The following is an 18,246-nucleotide window of genomic DNA, read 5'->3' on the forward strand; positions in this document are numbered from 1 at the left end:
TTTTCTAAAGTCAACACACAATTTCAACTTGGCTTCATATTCTTCCAAACTTTGCACAGCCACCCAAATTCCCTGTAATGAAATCACAGCCTCCCTCCAACAACCTCCCACATCTTTCAATTCAAAGATAAACCCCTTTCTCATTCCAAAAGATTCAATCCAAAACCCATAAGCTCTGAAGAGGTTTCCAAAGCATTAGATGAGTAACAAAGGTCTAAGTTATTTCTATATACTCTCTCCAAATTCCAACTTTTGCTGCAGAGTAGCAGAAATATATCTGATAAATGCTTTGGAGTACTTTCTATTTTAAGTTAGCTTACTTCAGATACTATATGGGTGTCATACAGTTTTCTGATTTCTTTCCACTTGTACAGTTACATAGCAATCACAAGCTTCCAAGAGGTTTTCTGATTTCTCCAGTTATACATACTGCATAGCATTCACAGCCTTCCAAAAAAAGTTCACTTTATTCATCTCTTTCCCTTGAAAACAGACCATTTCCCAGCAAAAAATCATGCATGCATCCCAAAGGGCAGAAAACTTTTAACACAAGCCAAAGGTTTCCATCTCTGCCTACTAAAGAGGAATCTCCTTCAATCCAACCACCAAAACAAATCCAAAATTGTTAAGACTAACCAGCTAAAGAGGGAAAGGATTCAACAGAGAAGAGCTTTAAATTTGTAAAACAGAATCGCATTCGACCCAACCGCCAAAACTAATTTGAAAGAGCAAAGTCCCACCAGCCAAAGATGGAAGGATCCAACCGAGAAGAATCTCCACCGCCTCCGAATTTCACCCTTCCAGTGGATTCCGAGCACAAGGCGACTGAATTCCGATTGTTCTCTATGGCGGCGCCGCACATGAGGGCCTTCCACCTCTCATGGATCTCCTTCTTCTCCTGCTTCGTCTCCACCTTTGCGGCCCCACCCCTCTTACCTGTCATCCGCGACGACCTCAATCTCACGAGCACCGACATCGGCAACGCTGGGATTGCTTCCGTCTCTGGTGCGGTCTTTGCCCGACTCGCCATGGGCACAGCTTGCGATCTCGTGGGCCCCCGCATTGCTTCTGCTTTTCTATCCCTCCTCACAGCCCCTGCTGTCTATGCCGCAGCCACCGCAAACTCTCCCACCTCATTCCTTTTAGTTCGTTTCTTTGCGGGCTTCTCCCTTGCCAATTTCGTCTCCACCCAGTACTGGATGAGCTCCATGTTCTCCGCTCCGGTGGTCGGTCTTGCCAACGGTGTTGCTGGTGGTTGGGGTAACCTTGGTGGTGGGGCCGCGCAGCTCCTAATGCCCCTCTTGTACTCACTCATCCTCCACCTTGGTGCCACCTCTTTTACTGCCTGGCGCATTGCATTCTTTGTCCCTGCAACTATCCAAGTCTTAACAGCATTAGCCATCTTGGCCTTTGGCCAAGACCTACCAGACGGAAACTTCAGCCAGTTAGAAAAATCTGGGGAGAAGCCGAAAGACCAATTCTTGAAAGTTTTATACCATGGAGTCAAGAATTACAGGAGCTGGATCTTGGCTTTAACTTATGGGTACTGTTTTGGGGTGGAATTGACAGTGGATAACATAATCGCAGAGTATTTCTATGACAGATTTAATCTTAAACTTCACACTGCTGGAATTGTCGCAGCAAGTTTTGGATTGGCAAACATAGTTTCTCGACCTGGTGGAGGACTTGTCTCAGACCAGATAGGGAAGAGATTTGGAATGAGGGGCAGGCTGTGGAGCTTGTGGGTGGTTCAGAGCTTGGGTGGGGTGTTCTGCATTTTGCTAGGGCAGATGAGCTCGTTAAGTGCTTCAATTGGCGTGATGATTGGTTTTTCTCTCTTTCTTCAAGCTGCGTGTGGACTAACATTCGGGGTGGTTCCGTTTGTCTCAAGAAGGTGAGTGTCCTCTTTCTCAGCATGTTCCATATATTTTGATGCGTTTATTGTTTTTTTCTTTGGAGGGTTCTTCATTACTTAACCTAGATAATTTAGTGTCTTCCCCCCAGACTCGACGATATATATCCAGTTTTCTTTATATAGACTGTTAGGCACTGATATTGAATAGTTATGTTGGGTCATAAAAACCCATTGTTCTAACCAGTCATACAGCAAGAGGAATGCCTTCCAATCATAGGATATCTTCACGAGCAACTCCAACCTTCAGATTTTTTCTTTCAATATTTCATGGAATGCTTTGCTATTATATGAAATATTTTTCACCAGCTTGATATGTATCTTGGTGTTGAACTACATGCCATTATCTAAAACTAAAAGAATTGATTTCTGTTATACAAGAATACTTTGAAATCATTCAAATCAAGTCAGCAAGGTCATTGTCGAAGTTCAAAAAAATGTACTCAGTATTGATGATTGTTTGTACTAAAGTATCCTATATTCAACTTCGTAGGTGATGCAACTCAAATCCATAGGTCATTCAAACCAGAAATTGGAGAGGATGGCCTTTGAAGAAAGAGACTCGTATGAATAGTGGTGAATTTTTATTTGAACTGTTGGAGTATTTGTTATGGGTTTTAGAATGACAATGTTTTGGAAAATGGTAGGGAAGTGTGAAGCTTCTAGACTTTCTATTTTGAATTGAGAAGGTTTCAGTTGAAGTAGGAAAGCTTCATCAGGACTAACTTATAGTTAGAATCAATTTAGAATAGAAGTTATATTGTCAGAGGAGATTTAGGTTACTTTCCTTTGGAAAGTTCCTAATTTTGTTCTAAAAGAATTCTAATTTGTTCAAGGATGTTCAAGAAGTGTTTAAAAGTTAGAAGGTGCGTAGGAAAGGTTTAGGATATTGTGTCTAGGAAGGGAAGTGTTTTATAGATGAATAATAGTCTACTTATATGATGCAACATCTTTTATGCTATTAGTTTTTCTTTTCTCTGTCATTCTCTGTTTGAAGCAGCACCATAGTCTGCTCCCCTGCTTGCCTTTTATTGAGTTATGTGGTTAGTTTTATTTTGGGTTTGAAGTTAAGTTCGAACCATGTGATTGTTATTCTAGTCTAGCTATACCAGCAAGGTTTTACCTCACATATTTCAAATAAATGAATTCTAATATCATTCAATAATATTACACGATTTTCCAAGATAAATAGTATTCATATAAATTATATCCACATTACTTCATTTTATTACAATAGATTGGTCTTAACAACTGACCTTTTTTGTTCTCTTGTTATTAGACTTTGTTCTTCTTTTGGAGAGGACCACAAATCTCTTCTTTATACTCAAGACTCAGCTTATATATTTCATATGCTCTTATGTCATTATGATTTCCAAAAACCATTACAGGTCACTGGGAGTGATTTCTGGAATGACAGGAGGTGGTGGAAACGTGGGTGCAATTTTGACACAGCTGATATTCTTCAGAGGCTCCAGATACTCAAAGGAAACAGGGATCACTTTCATGGGGGTCATGATTCTAGTCTGTACCCTTCCGATATGGCTTATCTACTTCCCGCAGTGGGGTGGGATGCTTCATGGTCCATCAAGTAAAGAGAATGCCACGGAAGAAAATTACTACTTGTCAGAATGGAATTCAAAAGAGAAAGAGAAAGGTTCCCATCTAGCAAGCTTGAAATTTGCAGATAACAGCAGAAATGAAAGAGGTAGAAGGGTGGATTCCGCACCCACGCTCCCCTCATATAGAAAACCCACATATATATGACTACTTCTTGACTCCTTCAGATTCCTGAGGTTGAAAGCTGCTTGCCATCACAAAAGGAACATGTGCCCCGTTCCCCGTTCCCCATTCATGACCAAATATGCATGTAGCAACTTTTCACTCCATCAATGGAACAGAGATCAAGAGTTGCACAACTTTAGAAGCTGTGATGCAAATATTAGGATTTATTTTCGTATTATTTAGTTTCTAGTATATTTATTTTCATGTAATTAGTTTCTAGGTTTATTTTAGAAGGTTTCTATTTCTTAGGTTGCTTATTTGCCTATATATAGGCCTCTTTAGAGCTTTACTGTTAACTTTTGAATGATTAATTGAATTAAGATTCTCCCCTCTAATTTCTTCTTTCTTCTTCTTCTATTCTTTTTCTACTTCTCCCTATATTCGTCTATTCTTCTCTTCTCTTCTTCCCCTATTCTTCTAATTCTACCCCCTTTCGTCTATTTCTCTTCCATTTCTCTTTACGGTGCTGCATCAATTTGGAATCAAAGCTAAAGATCCAAGTTTTCCAAGAATTGTTTCCGCGAAAATCACAGCCGAAATTTTTCTCACAGCCACAACCCACGAATCAGTTCCCAAATCCACCACCCTTTCTCTTACTTTCAGCCACCAACAGAGCCTCACCAATTTCCTAAAATTTCATCCATCTGACCCTTCCTATCTTCCACCCAATTCACCCTTGCTTCAGCCGACATCAATAACTTGCAGAAACTTTCAACCAGATTCCTCTTCAGCAGGTCCTACCCTAAATAGCCAAAACCATCATCAACCTGAACCCTCAACTAGAACATCCAATTCATCACCTTTCCTACATCAATTTCCTACCCAATTCGTCCCCTTTTATCCACCCATCTTTCACCCACACCCAATTCTTACGATAGGGCTTCCAAGATAAATTATATGCAAGCAACATTTGCAGAGAAAAGAACTGTAAGTTAAAAAAAAAAAAAGTTTCAGTTCAGGCCGTGCACCACTCCCTCGCGCTGCTTTCACCGTCATCTCCGGCAAGAGGAAACTCAAGGAAAGTCTTCATTTTCTACGTCTCTATACAAGGTGGTAACAGGCGTTCCAATTTTTTGGGCTTCCTTTGCCAGCTAGGTTTCCTTTGATAGCTGCCATTAAGTTTGAGTAACTTGCAAAGCAGGTTTCCTACTGTAGGTTACCTGGTCCCTTCACAAGTCTGAGTTTCTTTATTTTGGGATAAATGGAGATCCACCAAATCTCAAAATTTCAGTGTCTATCTTTATCTTTCAGTAGTATACTAATACGAGGCAGCAACTACTATTCTTCTCTTGGTAAAAAAAAGTATCAACGTAATTGATTTTGTGATGTGACTTGTCAAAGAAGTTAGCATTAATAAAGAAAATAGGGTAAGTTAGGGCCCAATTATTTAAAGCAACATCTGTTAGAATTTGTGGTATGTAACTTGCACAGCAAGTTTCATAAAAGGACAACAGCGAAAGGCAAGTGTCCCAAGTAAGTCTCGTAACCCCACTTGCTTGCACAGTTGCACTTGTCTTATTCTCCACCCCCCTTCCTCCTTGCACACCCCTCTCATATTAGTATCACTAGATTTAACCCCCCTCACTTTCCTCCTTGGGCACCCCTCCACTATTTTTCTTAAGTTATTTACGTGGCTTAAAAAAGTCACGTGAGCAGGCTAGTGGAAAAAAAATATAGAACTATAAACCCCACCCCCTTATTTTACCTTGGGCAACCCTTTCCATTTAGTAAAGACCAATTAGCCTCCCTTATTTTACCCCAAGACACCCCAAAAACAAAATCAGAAAAATCCAAAAAAAGAGAAAAAAACAAAAATTGATTTTCTCTCTCTACACACACTTTGGTTTTTCTCTCTCTTCACTTGAGCCATTTCTGCTCAAAATTGGCCCTAGACATCAACATGAAAGTTGTCCGTGACAACTTTTAGAGCGCATCCAACCTATTTTCAGCAGCAGACAGTGAGTTTCAGCACAGTTTCAGGACTTATCACAGCCGTTGATCCGAGCTATCCAGGTGTCCGATTTCAGATCCGCGACAGACAATGTGTTTCTTTCGACATGCTATATAGATCAGATGGTTGATTTCAGTTTTCGTCATCGATCTCTATGACTCCACCATTTATTCCGTTTTTTGATGGGTACGATGAAAGCTATTGGAATGGCTGCACTCACTTTCGCTCTTTCGCTATTATAAAGATGCATGTTTACGTTGGATTGATGCTGTAGACGCAAATCATGAGTACAATGGCCATGATCACTGCCAGACTATCTACTGGGCTAAAGAAACTGTACGACGACAAGCTCGATGCTCATGGAGCCACATTGAAACGAACCGTCGTAGAAGACGTGAGCAGCTAATCTGTCGTTGGGAGGATGTCCGTGATGCGTTTATGAATATTTATGTGCTCGAATATTTAAATCAACAGAGATTGAATCGTGAGCGAGAATACAAAGTGTTGAAAGTAAAGTCGAAGCCCTCCTTGAACGACTAAAAGAAGACCGTCATTATATATGCGAAGCTAGAATTATAGCTAAAAACTCAGTGCATCGTATACGTGAGTCAGATTTGCAGAGACAGCTTCACACTTCTAAGGGAGATATTGTAGCAGATCCACGTGAGGCTTTTCCCTTGACAGAGTTGATTGAGCATCGTTCTGAGTCAGAGCCGAGTGACATGACTGTTGAGCCATTCCCTGAGATAGATGATCGCGAGCATATTACAGAGGACTGCCCTATATTTGCGTCGATTGATCAGATTGCTAAGACTTGTGCCAACACAGATGATCTTGTTCCGCAGATGATTATGAGGTCCATCAGTCTGACATCACTGCCCCAGCTTCAGTCTTAGACGCTGATTTTATCATTGATTCTACTGAGCCTGATAAGATACCAACAGATGACTTTCATGTTGATTCTCCTACGCCTACTGAGCTACCAGTTGATTTTGATTATGTGAAGGATGTTCCCCGATTGGTATCACCCATAGCTGTTATGCCGATCCCACCGATCCAGGAGGAGTACGCTGCTATCTTTCCAGCCAGTTTGCTTCTTCCGCGTGGGTTGCGTTATTGTGATTCTACATGGGCGATTTCTTCACTCTCATTCCATCGGCATTTTAGACGCTTCTCACAGTTTTCACGCGTATTATACATGACAGAGTTTGATGTGTTACTACTGCTATTGCTCGAGTTGCTCATCTACATATTTGATCCAGGTGGACTAGAACTCGAGGTCGAGTTCTTTTCAAGCGGGGGAGAATGATGCAGATATTAGGATTTATTTTCGTATTATTTAGTTTCTAGTATATTTATTTCCATGTTATTAGTTTCTAGGATTATTTTAGAAGGTTTCTATTTCTTAGGTTGCTTATTTGCCTATATATAGGCCTCTTTAGAGCTTTATTGTTAACTTTTGAATGATTAATTGAATTGAGATTCTCCCCTCTAATTTCTTCTTTCTTCTCCTATTCTTCTTCTGCTTCTCTCTATATTCGTCCCTTCTTCCCCAATCCTTCGTCTATTCTTCTCCTCTCTTCTTCTTCTCTTCTTCCCCTATTCTTCTAATTCTATCCCCTTTTGTCTATTTCTTTTCCATTTCTTCTATTTCTCTTTACGGTGCTGCATCACTGTGACAATGGGAGTGTCCTTGTTGCTTGTAGGTTGTAAGTTGTCACTTGTAACTACCTAAAAGGTTAGAATGTGCTGGAAATAAGCTTTGAGCATTGCATTTAGGTGTTTTTTTGAAATGGAACATTGCATTTAGGTGTTAGCTGCGCTTTCTCCTATTTGTTCTTGTGTAGTTTAAGTTTCTCACTTTGTTAAACTAGTAAATCTAGATGCGGCATGTATGATATACGGGCACACGGTTCAACCAACAGTTGAGTCACTCTTGTGTTCAGATATAATTCAGTGCTTATGTTCTTCTAGAAAAAATGTACCAATGCATAGTTTTATAATACCTTACTTTATTTTGTAGAATATATAAGGCCTATTTTCCTCCTCAAAATTAGAGAAATCTCCCCCTAAATTGGACATTTTTATGTAAGAAACCTTCCCTTACATTTCTTGGAGTAAAATTTCTAGGGAACTTTTTCTCCCAATAAAAAAGAAATGCTGCTTTTGTATATTTTGTAAAAGTTGGGGAAGTATTATTACCCCCCACCCAAAAAAAAATTAAACTTTTATCTATAAAATAAAACCCCAACAATGAAAATGGAAAGAATAATTGAAATTTTAATTGTTTTTTAGATAACTAAGACCTTACTAATAAAGAACTAAAGAATACAAAGCTACAGCAGGACAATGACCCAATGCACAAGGACAACTGAAATTTTGATTGTTTTTTAGATAACTAACACTTTACGAATAAAGAGATAAAGAATACAAAGCTACAATACGGCAATCACCCAATGCACAAGGACAACTGCAAAACACCCTCTTTGCATAATTAGTCACCTCAGTAGGCCCACTCAAGATATGACAAAAATAAATTCATAGATCATCAAACAAATCTGAAGTTCATCGATGATAAAAGCAAGCATCCATGATAATCACGTTGGGCAAATTGCCTTTTGAAATTAGAGGTCCCATAAGTACTCACAAAACCTAATCCCCCGACAAACAATTAAAAATGCCAATTTCACCAAGGTTAGCAGACATACAATTAAAGATTAGCGTGAACAAGGAATGCCAGTACCAGCCTACGGACAAACAATTAAAGATTAATGTGAACAATAAATGCCAGTATAGGGGATCCATAAGACTGGTTTAGAGCCAGATGTTCTTAGAGGCTTAAGGCCTCGGCTAAGCATGTTGCTTAAATTTTGGACACATCGCTGAGACAGAGAGAGAGGGAGAGCGAGGGGAAGAAAGAGAGAGAAGTTTTGCCCAACCTTCAACGAGCAAGAATTCTGACATTTTAGTCATACTAGAAGGCCCCTCTCATTTTCGAGAGGTCGTCCAAAGTTTAACGAGCGGCCTCTACAATGGTAGAAAGAGAAAGAGAGAGGGAGAAAAAGGTTTTGCAAAATGGTTGAGACAGAGAGAGAGGTAGAGGGAGAGAGAGAAAGAGGGGGAGGGGAAGAAAGAGAGAGAGAGAGGTTTGCCCAAGCTTCAACGAGCAAGATTCTGACATTTTCGTCATAATAGAAGGCACTACCATTTTCGAGAGGTCGTCCAAATATTAACGAGAGGCCTCTACAATGGCAAAAATGGCGATGGCGGAAATGGCAATAGCAAAAATGGCAACGAACCTCTCTTGGAGGTATTTCCTCTGGAGATTAACCACCCCGGTGAACTATATGATTTAAACACTGCCGGACCATTCGCCAACTTTGTATTTCCTCTCTTGGACGACATGCCAATGAACTACATGGCCGAATCACTCGCCTTGATAGACCCTTTCTTCGGCGACTTGCCATGGGGCTTCGACGACTTTCCGAGCCAAGCAACATCCGATGTGGCCAAGAAAGACGGATAAAAAATGTTGGATACATACCATTTAAAATCTCTTGTATTTTATTTGCAAATTTTAATTTCAACATTATCTTAACTCCCTCTCTAATCCCACGTTGGAAAGGATTGTTGATGATCCAGATTAGATTTAGTGTATTTTGCTGGCAGCACTAACATCCCGTGCTAATTTTTCTGAGTATGATTCAACCATGGTTTTAAATCTCGACCGAAATCCGAAATTACCGAAATGAAATGGCACCGAATGGTAAATTTCGAAATTTCGGGAATTTCGTCGAAATTTATTTTAAAATAACAATTTTTTATCCCGTCAAACAATTTCGAACGAAATTACCGAAATTTTCATCCCAAAAACTCCAGAATTTCGTGCGCAATACCAAATTTCACCCGAAATTTCACCCTAAATTTTGAGATTTAGGCTGAAATTTCGGTTTCGGATAAGTCTGAAATTTTAGCCGAAACCAAAATTTAAAACCATGGATTCAACGTTCTTAATAAAGCTCAATAAATAAGAAATTTAAAACCCTTGTGTAGCTCATTCAATTAGCACATAGAGTCCTTTCCTACGTGGGATTAGAGAGGAAGTTAAAATAATAATGAAACTTAAATTAGCAAATAAAATACAAGAGATTTTAAAGCACATGTATCCAACAGTTTTTACTTGCCTTTCTTGGCCACATTAGATGTTTGATTCGGAAAGTTGTCGAAGCCCCATAGCAAGTCGCCGAAGAAAGAATCTATGAGGGCGAATGATTCAACCGTGTAGTCCATTGGCATGTCGTACAAGAGCGGACATGCAAAGTTGGCGAATGGTTCGGTAGTATTTAATTCTGATAGCTCGCCAGGGTAGTTGATCTCCAAAGGAAATACCTCCAAGAAAGGTTCGTTGCCATTTTTTGCGGTGGCCATTTCCGCCATCACCGTTTCTGCCATTTTAGAGGCCGCTCGTTAATCTTTGGGCGACCTCTCGAAAATGGGAGGGCCTTCTAGTATTACTAAAATGTCAAAATTCTTGCTCGTTGAAGCTTGGGCAAAACCTCTCCCTCTTTCTTCCCCCCTCTCTCTCTCTCTCTCTCTCTCTCTCCCTCTGTCTCAACCATTTTGCAAAACCTCAATCTCCCTTCTAGGTCAGAATTCTTGCTCGTTGAAGCTTGGGCAAAACCTCTCTCTCTTTCTTCCCCTTCCTCTCTCCCTCTCCCCCCCTCTCTCTCTCTCTCAGTCATTCACAAATCTCCGTGATTTGAGAATGTGAAATATCTCCTACAATGAATTCATGAACTATACCATTTAATTCAATGGAACTACAGCCAGGAGCCTTTACTATACCCCTCTCTGTCATCATTTTCCTTATTTCCATTGCACACTTCCATCGCCCCGAAGCACTATATATGTTAGACAAAAACACACAAGAACTAGTATCTTCAGGCCCCAATTCAATTAAGTGGTTTGCTGCATGCTCGGCAATTGCAATATTACCATGATTCCTAGAAGCACCAAGAAGAGCCCTCCAAACTACATCGTTGGGTCTCATGGGCATGAACTTAACAAGTGCACTTGCCTCCTCGACATGCCCTGCATGACTTAGAAGGTCAACCATACAACCATAATGTTGGATCTTGGGTGTTATGCCATATTGAAGGTTCATGAGCTCAAAATATAAGCATCCCTCACGTACCAAACCCGAATGACTACATGCACTTAGAATGCCAATGAAACTTATATCATCAGGTCTTTCTGTCGATCGTCGCATTTCCTTAAACAAACGAATAGCATCATTGCCACATCCATGTATTGCAAGCCCTGATATCATTGAATTCCAATGATCTATGCTTCTATTAGTTATGCCATCAAAGATCCCCCAAAGCAACATCCACATTTCCAAACTTGCAGTACATGTCTATGATGGCAACACCAACAATACCATCCAAAGAGAATTTGTTCTTATCCACATACGTATTAATCCATCTACCTTCGGCAAAAAGGCCAAAGTCAGCTATAGCTGAAAGAAGTAAAGAACAAACGCTAGAGTGGAGCAATCAGGTTTCTCCGCTACCATTTGCATGTGGTGAAAGAGTTCAATGGCATCTTTGGACTGGCCATTTTGTTTGTCACCAGCAATCAAAGCATTCCAAAGACCACATCTCTATGGGGCATGGCCTCAAATAATTCTTGTGCAATATTTATGCTTCCATCACTAGCATAGCCATCAATCATGATGTTCCAAGAGAAAATATCCCTTTCAGGCATTTTATCAAACAATTGGCGTGCAATTTTTATCTTTTTTGCATTTTGCATAAGCATCATCTCATCAAACAGCTGACACGCAGCTTTGATGTTTCCATGTTTGATATATCCATCAATCATGGTGTTCCAACAAATAGAGTTTTTGTGTGCCGTTAGACCACACAAAATGTGGATGATCGCAACCCTCCAATCTATAGAGGTTTCCATAATAAGCAATTTCTCTTTATATCCGAGTTCTAGGATCATCATATGGAAATGGTTTTTTGGGACACAACCTATTTACGATGTGGCCTATCAAATGGACCACTTGGATCATCCTATAGTCTGGACCGTACACTGTCATAGTGGGTTGGATTTGCCGATTTGGGCACCAAGGAGGAGAATTTTGGGGGCCATCAACTGTTCATGTTATGGAGAGAGAGAGAGAGAGAGAGAGAGAGAGAGAGAGAGAGAGAGACGTGCACTAACATGATTCATGGGGGTGGGGACACACTACGTCATCAAAAAAAGAAGAAAAAGGGAATATTACCTCCGTATAGAGTTAGCCGTTAAAGCCTAACGTTTAGTGTTAGCACGGCGTCATGCGGCCCGTTTTTCCGCTTGGCCCGGCCCATTTTATGCGTTTTCAGCCCGATAAGGGCCGCTTTATATAAAGGAGCTTTTAGGGCTTATTTCGTAGTCTTGTCTTTGGAAAGAGAGTTGATAGCAGAAAAGGGTGTAAAAGGGGTGTTCTAGGGTTTCTGTGGGTTTTGGTGAGAGATTATGATCTTCTCTTGTAATCTTCAGTTGACATGGTGGATTTTCTCATTGCCTCTGCCGTGGACGTGGGCTTTGCCGAACCACGTAAATCTTTGTGTCTTTGTCCGTTGTTTGTGTTTGCTTGTTTTTGTTTGATTTGCCATTGAAGTAGCAGACTGCTGTTAAGAGGTTTTTCATTACAAAGTGAACTGTGTTCATTAGTAATGGGATGGATTCCTTAACAAAGGACCTCTTTGGATGCCTCACAAAGTTGTTTGTATACCTCTCGAGTAATTTGCATATAATCTTGTAATAGGTGGTCTTGAAATGAGATTATTTTCAAATAATGGGTAGGGATTTTCTAGGGAATTTCGTAGAAAGGCATTTCACGGCTGATTTTTGCATGAGAGAACCACCGGTCTCTCTTTTCAGCAGATTACGTCTTATTCATTTAATTTATCTGAGGTGGCTGATCTCTCGTGCAAAAGTTAGCAAATAAAATACAAGAGATTTTAAAGGACATGTATCCAACAGTTTTTACTTGCCTTTCTTGGCCACATTGGATGTTGTTTGACTCGGAAAGTCGTCGAAGCTCCATAGCAAGTCGCCAAAGAAAGGATCTATGAGGGCGAGTGATTCGACTGTGTAGTCCATTGGCATGTCGTACAAGAGCGGACATGCAAAGTTGGCGAATGGCTCGGTAGTGTTTAATTCTGATAGCTCGCCAGGGTGGTTGATCTCCAAATGAAATACCTCCAAGAGAGGTTCGTTGCCATTTTTGCGGTGACCATTTCCGCCATCACCGTTTCTGCCATTGTAGAGGCCGCTCGTTAATCTTTGGACGACCTCTCGAAAATGGGAGGGCCTTTTAGTATTACTAAAATGTCAAAATTCTTGCTCGTTGAAGCTTGGGCAAAACCTCTCCCTCTTTCTTCCCCTCTCTCTCTCTCCCTCTCCCTCTGTCTTAGCCATTTTGCAAAACCTCCATCTCCCTCTCTTTCTGCCATTGTAAAGGTCGCTCGTTAATCTTTGGATGACCTCTTAAAAATGGGAGGAGCCTTCTAGGTCAGAATTCTTGCTCGTTGAAACTTGGGCAAAACCTCTCTCTTTCTTGCCCTTCCTCTCTCCCTCTCCCTCTCCCCCCCTCTCCCTGTTTCAGTCATTCACAAATCTCTGTGATTTGAGAAAGTGAAATATCTCCTACAATGAATTCATGAACTATATCATTTAATTCAATGGAACTACAGCCAGGAGCCTTTACTATACCCCTCTCTGTCATCATTTTCCTTATTTCCATTGCACACTTCCATCGCCCCGAAGCACTATATATGTTAGACAAAAGCACACAAGAACTAGTATCTTCAGGCCTCAATTCAATTAAGTGGTTTGCTGCATGCTCGGCAATTGCAATATTACCATGATTCCTAAAAGCACCAAGAAGAGCCCTCCAAACTACATCGTTGGGTCTGATGGGCATGTACTTAACAAGCGCACTTGCCTCCTCTACATGCCCTGCATGACTTAGAAGGTCAACCATACAACCATAATGTTGGATCTTGGGTGTTATGCCATTTTGAAGGTTCATGGGCTCAAAATATAAGCATCCCTCACGTACCAAACCCGAATGACTACATGCACTTAGAATGCCAATGAAACTTATATCATCAGGTCTTTCTGTCGATCGTCGCATTTCCTTAAACAAACGAATAGCATCATTGCCACATCCATGTATTGCAATCCCTGATATCATTGAATTCCAATGATCTATGCTTCTATTAGTTATGCCATCAAAGATCCCCAAAGCAACATCCACATTTCCAAACTTGCAGCACATGTCTATGATGGCAACACCAACAATACCATCCAAAGAGAATTTGTTCTTATCCACATACGTATGACTCCATCTACCTTCGGCAAAAAGGCCAAAGTCAGCTATAGCTGAAAGAAGTAAAGAACAAACGCTAGAGTGGAGCGATCAGGTTTCTCCGCTACCATTTGCATGTGGTGAAAGAGTTCAATGGCATCTTTGGACTGGCCATTTTGTTTGTCACCAGCAATCAAAGCATTCCAAAGACCACATCTCTATGGGGCATGGCATCAAATAATTCTTGTGCAATATTTATGCTTCCATCACTAGCATAGCCATCAATCATGATGTTCCAAGAGAAAATATCCCTTTCAGGCATTTTATCAAACAATTGGCGTGCAATTTTTATCTTTTTGCATTTTGCATAAGCATCATCTCATCAAACAGCTGACACGCAGCTTTGATGTTTCCATGTTTGATATATCCATCAATCATGGTGTTCCAACAAATAGAGTTTTTGTGTGCCGTTAGACCAAATGAAGTACGGTCAGCTTCAATCTTCCCACACTTCACATACATTAAAATGATGGAATTTTGCACAAACACGTCCATTTAATGTGGACACTTTTGTATTTGGCAATGGTCTCCCCTTCTAAAAGTGCATGAACATGAGTGCACGCTTTGAGAACAAAAGGGGAGGTGAACTTGTCAGGAAAGACCATGTTTTGTAACATTTGATGGTACAAATGTATGGCTTCCAATGGGTTAGAACTTTGCTCATATCCTCTAACAACAGGGTTCCACATGAAGGTGGTAGGTCCTTCAACCTGCTTCAATAATAATGCCGCATATTCTGAATTTCTTGCACCAAAACTCGCACAAAATTTTGCTATTCTGCTTGTTGTCAAATAATCTTTGAAAAGTCCTACAATGATCATCCGTGCAAGAATGTGCTCCAAGTCTTTTATACTCTTGCATTTTTTGTAATAGAGGGAGACATGTTACAATTGAACTTTGAGACAGATTTTCATAATCACTATGAAATTTGACGTATTGTGTTTTTTTTTTTTTTTTGAAAGGTGAAAATTGACGTAGTGTTAACCTTTCTTGTATATTGGTTTCCTTTTCTATCTCAATCTTCACCTTATATGTCTTCACTTCATAGGTCCTAGAACACAAATGAAATTCTCAACTCAACTCAACAAAGCCTTTGTCCAAAACTAGTTGGGGTCGGCTAAATGAATCCTTTATAAAAAATTCATGAAGATAGAACACAAATGAAATAAAGAAGTTAAATAGTAGCGAAGCAAACATTGGAGCAGGCTTATTTAGATCCTAGAAATTTGAAAATTTTAGAAGTCGTCACTATTTTGAGGGGGTACCCTAGATGGAACATGAATACATTCTAGCAAATAAAAGCAAAAACAGACACTAGATAGAACGTCGTTATTTGTTAGAATGTAGTATAGATTACAAAGACAGAGAGAGAGCATGTGCATCTCTCCATTTTCAGAAATACAAGACATGCTACATAAGTACATACACATATGTACATATACTCTAAATTTAACTCAAATCAAGAGAAAATTGCATTCTTAAACCTAAAGTTACTCACAAAATAACTTAATGACACATTCAGAAACAACTAAAGTATCTAAATGTAAATTCAACTCCATTAAAAAGAAACAGCTCAAAAGCATTGGACTTGCAACAAGAGAGAAGTAGAAACAACCATAACTACTAAAAAGGTATGGGAAAATAAAAGTTAGCAACATCTACAAACCTAAAACTAAGCCATTATAAACTAAAGCAATCAGAAACAAAGATCTACAAAACGAAAGGAAATCGCGTGTGAAACCATAAATTTGTTGAATGTGATCATACCAAAACCCTAAAGTTGCAGAAAACAGAAAAATTCACAGTAACTTTAAAAATCATTATTAACTAAAGTAATCCGAAACAAAGATCTACAAAATGAAAGAAAATCGCATGTAAAACCATAAATTTGTTGAACGTGATCACACCAAAACCCTAAAGTTGCAGAAAACAGAAAAATTGACAGTAACTTCAAAAATCCATAATTCAAAAATAAAAAATAAAAAAAATCGATAAAATCCAATTCAAGTTGGAATCATAACAGCATTGAACTCAAAAGAACCAAAAATTACTTAAAACGGAATTTCATTAGAAACACAAAAACTATTGCGTTCTACATTAGCAACTTCAGTAAAACTCTTAACAGAAACTTAATTTCACAAAACGAAAAAACCCTAACTCACATCGCATTCAAAAGAACCAATATTTGCTTAAATCAGAAGTTATTCGCATTCATACAAACCGAAACTACTGCATCTAGGGTTACAAAACTGTCAGATTTCATAAATAAAAAAACCCTAGTTCACGGCAGAATTAACGAGCAAATGCACTGAGGAAACCCTGAGAGAGAGAGAGAGAGAGAGAGAGAGAGAGAGAGAGAGAATAAGGATCATACCTTTTGCATTTCGATCGGTCGCAGGTTCGGATTATCTGCAGAGAAATTGCAGATTCTAAGAGATTTCTTGTGAAAAATGTAGAGCCAATGAGCCATTTGTGACCGTTTGATTCTCTAGATTGGATTTATATGATTCGCGGGAAAGGGAAATGGAGCGCATGATAAGATAATGTGTCATGAGTATTCGTTAGCATAAGAGGCTTAACTTATACCGAGATTTTGTCTCATTCGTTCTATCTATCTATCTATTTTATTTTTTTTATTTTTTTTGAGGGGTAAGCTGGGGTTAGGCAGAACCCTACCAGATATATATTAAAAACTAGTTGCAAACGATATTGCAGTGAGCAGTCCCCAAAACCCCAATAAACATGGAATATCAACAAAAACAACAAATTGTGGAAGATGAACATTAATTCAGCAACTAAGAAAGGAATTAGAAACAAATCGAATAACAATGGGAACTAACCTCACCCCACAACCCTATAAAGAAATTCCAAATGGAATCCAAACACACCGAACCAGCAAGAAAGAATCAACATACAAAAAATAGTGTATTAAAATTAAAAATTAATCCAACAAAAAAAATGAAATAGTCATCCATTTTTCTGAAGGATAATAATAGAAGAAGGTCGAATGCTGAAGTTGGAAGTGTAAAAAAGAAGAAATTCACCTTCAAATGATCGGCCATCTTACAGCATCCGTAGAGAAAAAAATAAAAGAAAAAAAAAATTTAGGAACATGAGGACCAAGCATGATATTGAAAGTGCAGAGAAATATTGTGAGCGCCAAAGATGTTAAATTGAATGTTACAGATACAGTTTTATAATATGGAGATTTGTTGTATATGGAAAATAGAGACCTAAACTTATTACAAACAGGAAAAAAAAAATCCAATAATTCTGACAGTACACAATCAGTGGAAAATCAAACAGAGAGAGACAGAGAGAGATGCAAATTATGGTAATAGTGTGAGAGAAAGGGGGGGATTGAGATTTTGATTTGAGCTCTTCTTTAGGTTATTACTATTGGAGGTCTCACTTAATAATAACACAGCAATCTACTTGCAAACCACCAATGTGTCTTATGTTCTTTCTTCACAGAGAGAAACCTGAAAAAAAAAAAAAAATCAGTACCCACAGCACTATAGGGTTAGGAAAACAATATGACTAAATTTATTATTTCTCAACGTCCAAAGATTTACAAAATTGATGAATATACCCACATGCAAATTAACCACTGATTCTAAATAACATAACCCCAGTTCACAAACCCTTACATTCCAGACCACTATTGCTTTAATCAACGTCAAAAGATGTGGGAAGAGAAGAGAGGAGAGGAGATAAGGTGGGAGGCAATAGGAGAGACAGTTTGAGAATTCAAGTGGGCATGGGGATGGATGTCTTCACTGCGCTTATGAATTTGCCTCTATTCTTTTCTAATTGGAGCTGGTTGCTGCCTTGAGATACGGTCACAATTTTCTGTGGAATGACTGAAATCCTCACAATTTTTACAAGCTCTTTGTTTCCATTCGTATGAGATTGGCTGGTTAATCTCCTCCTTAGTGGTTTTTAACTTGATGGAGTCTGGAAGGGATTGGTCTACATTTACTTGAACACAAAAGTGAGAATAGTTGAGTCTAGTAGCATCCGCAGTATGGGAGTCCATGTACAATGGTTTTTCCAACATGCTAGCAATCATTCGCTCTATCTTGATTCTTGAGATCATCACTTGGCACGAGGTATAATGAATCAGTAATCTGAGCCAGTGCTTTCTCCAAGCATCATATAACAAGTCAGCGTAAT

At 39.3% G+C, this 18,246-nt stretch overlaps 1 protein-coding gene and 1 long non-coding RNA gene across 3 annotated transcripts; one reads left to right on the forward strand and one right to left on the reverse strand.

Annotated features, from left to right (window-relative positions):
- On the forward strand, positions 1-3,750 carry LOC143884487 (high affinity nitrate transporter 2.5-like). The gene is made up of 2 exons (XM_077388103.1): positions 1-1,894; positions 3,301-3,750. The coding sequence occupies exons 1-2, from the start codon at positions 750-752 to the stop codon at positions 3,674-3,676; spliced, it is 1,521 nt and encodes a 506-aa protein (XP_077244218.1). The 5' UTR covers positions 1-749; the 3' UTR covers positions 3,677-3,750.
- Positions 3,751-17,238: 13,488 nt separating this feature from the next.
- LOC143883277 (uncharacterized) lies at positions 17,239-18,246 on the reverse strand. 2 transcript variants are annotated; one of them, XR_013252346.1, is made up of 2 exons: positions 17,721-18,246; positions 17,239-17,552 (listed from the first exon to the last, which is right to left on the reverse strand). It is a non-coding gene; the product is annotated as an uncharacterized LOC143883277 (long non-coding RNA). The 2 variants fall into 2 exon arrangements; XR_013252347.1 differs by having other exon boundaries at positions 17,667-18,246.

Source organism: Tasmannia lanceolata, unplaced genomic scaffold (genome assembly GCF_043159265.1).
Source record: "Tasmannia lanceolata isolate RefF3 unplaced genomic scaffold, GAP_Taslan_0.1 ptg000008l, whole genome shotgun sequence".
Classification (NCBI taxonomy): domain Eukaryota; kingdom Viridiplantae; phylum Streptophyta; class Magnoliopsida; order Canellales; family Winteraceae; genus Tasmannia; species Tasmannia lanceolata.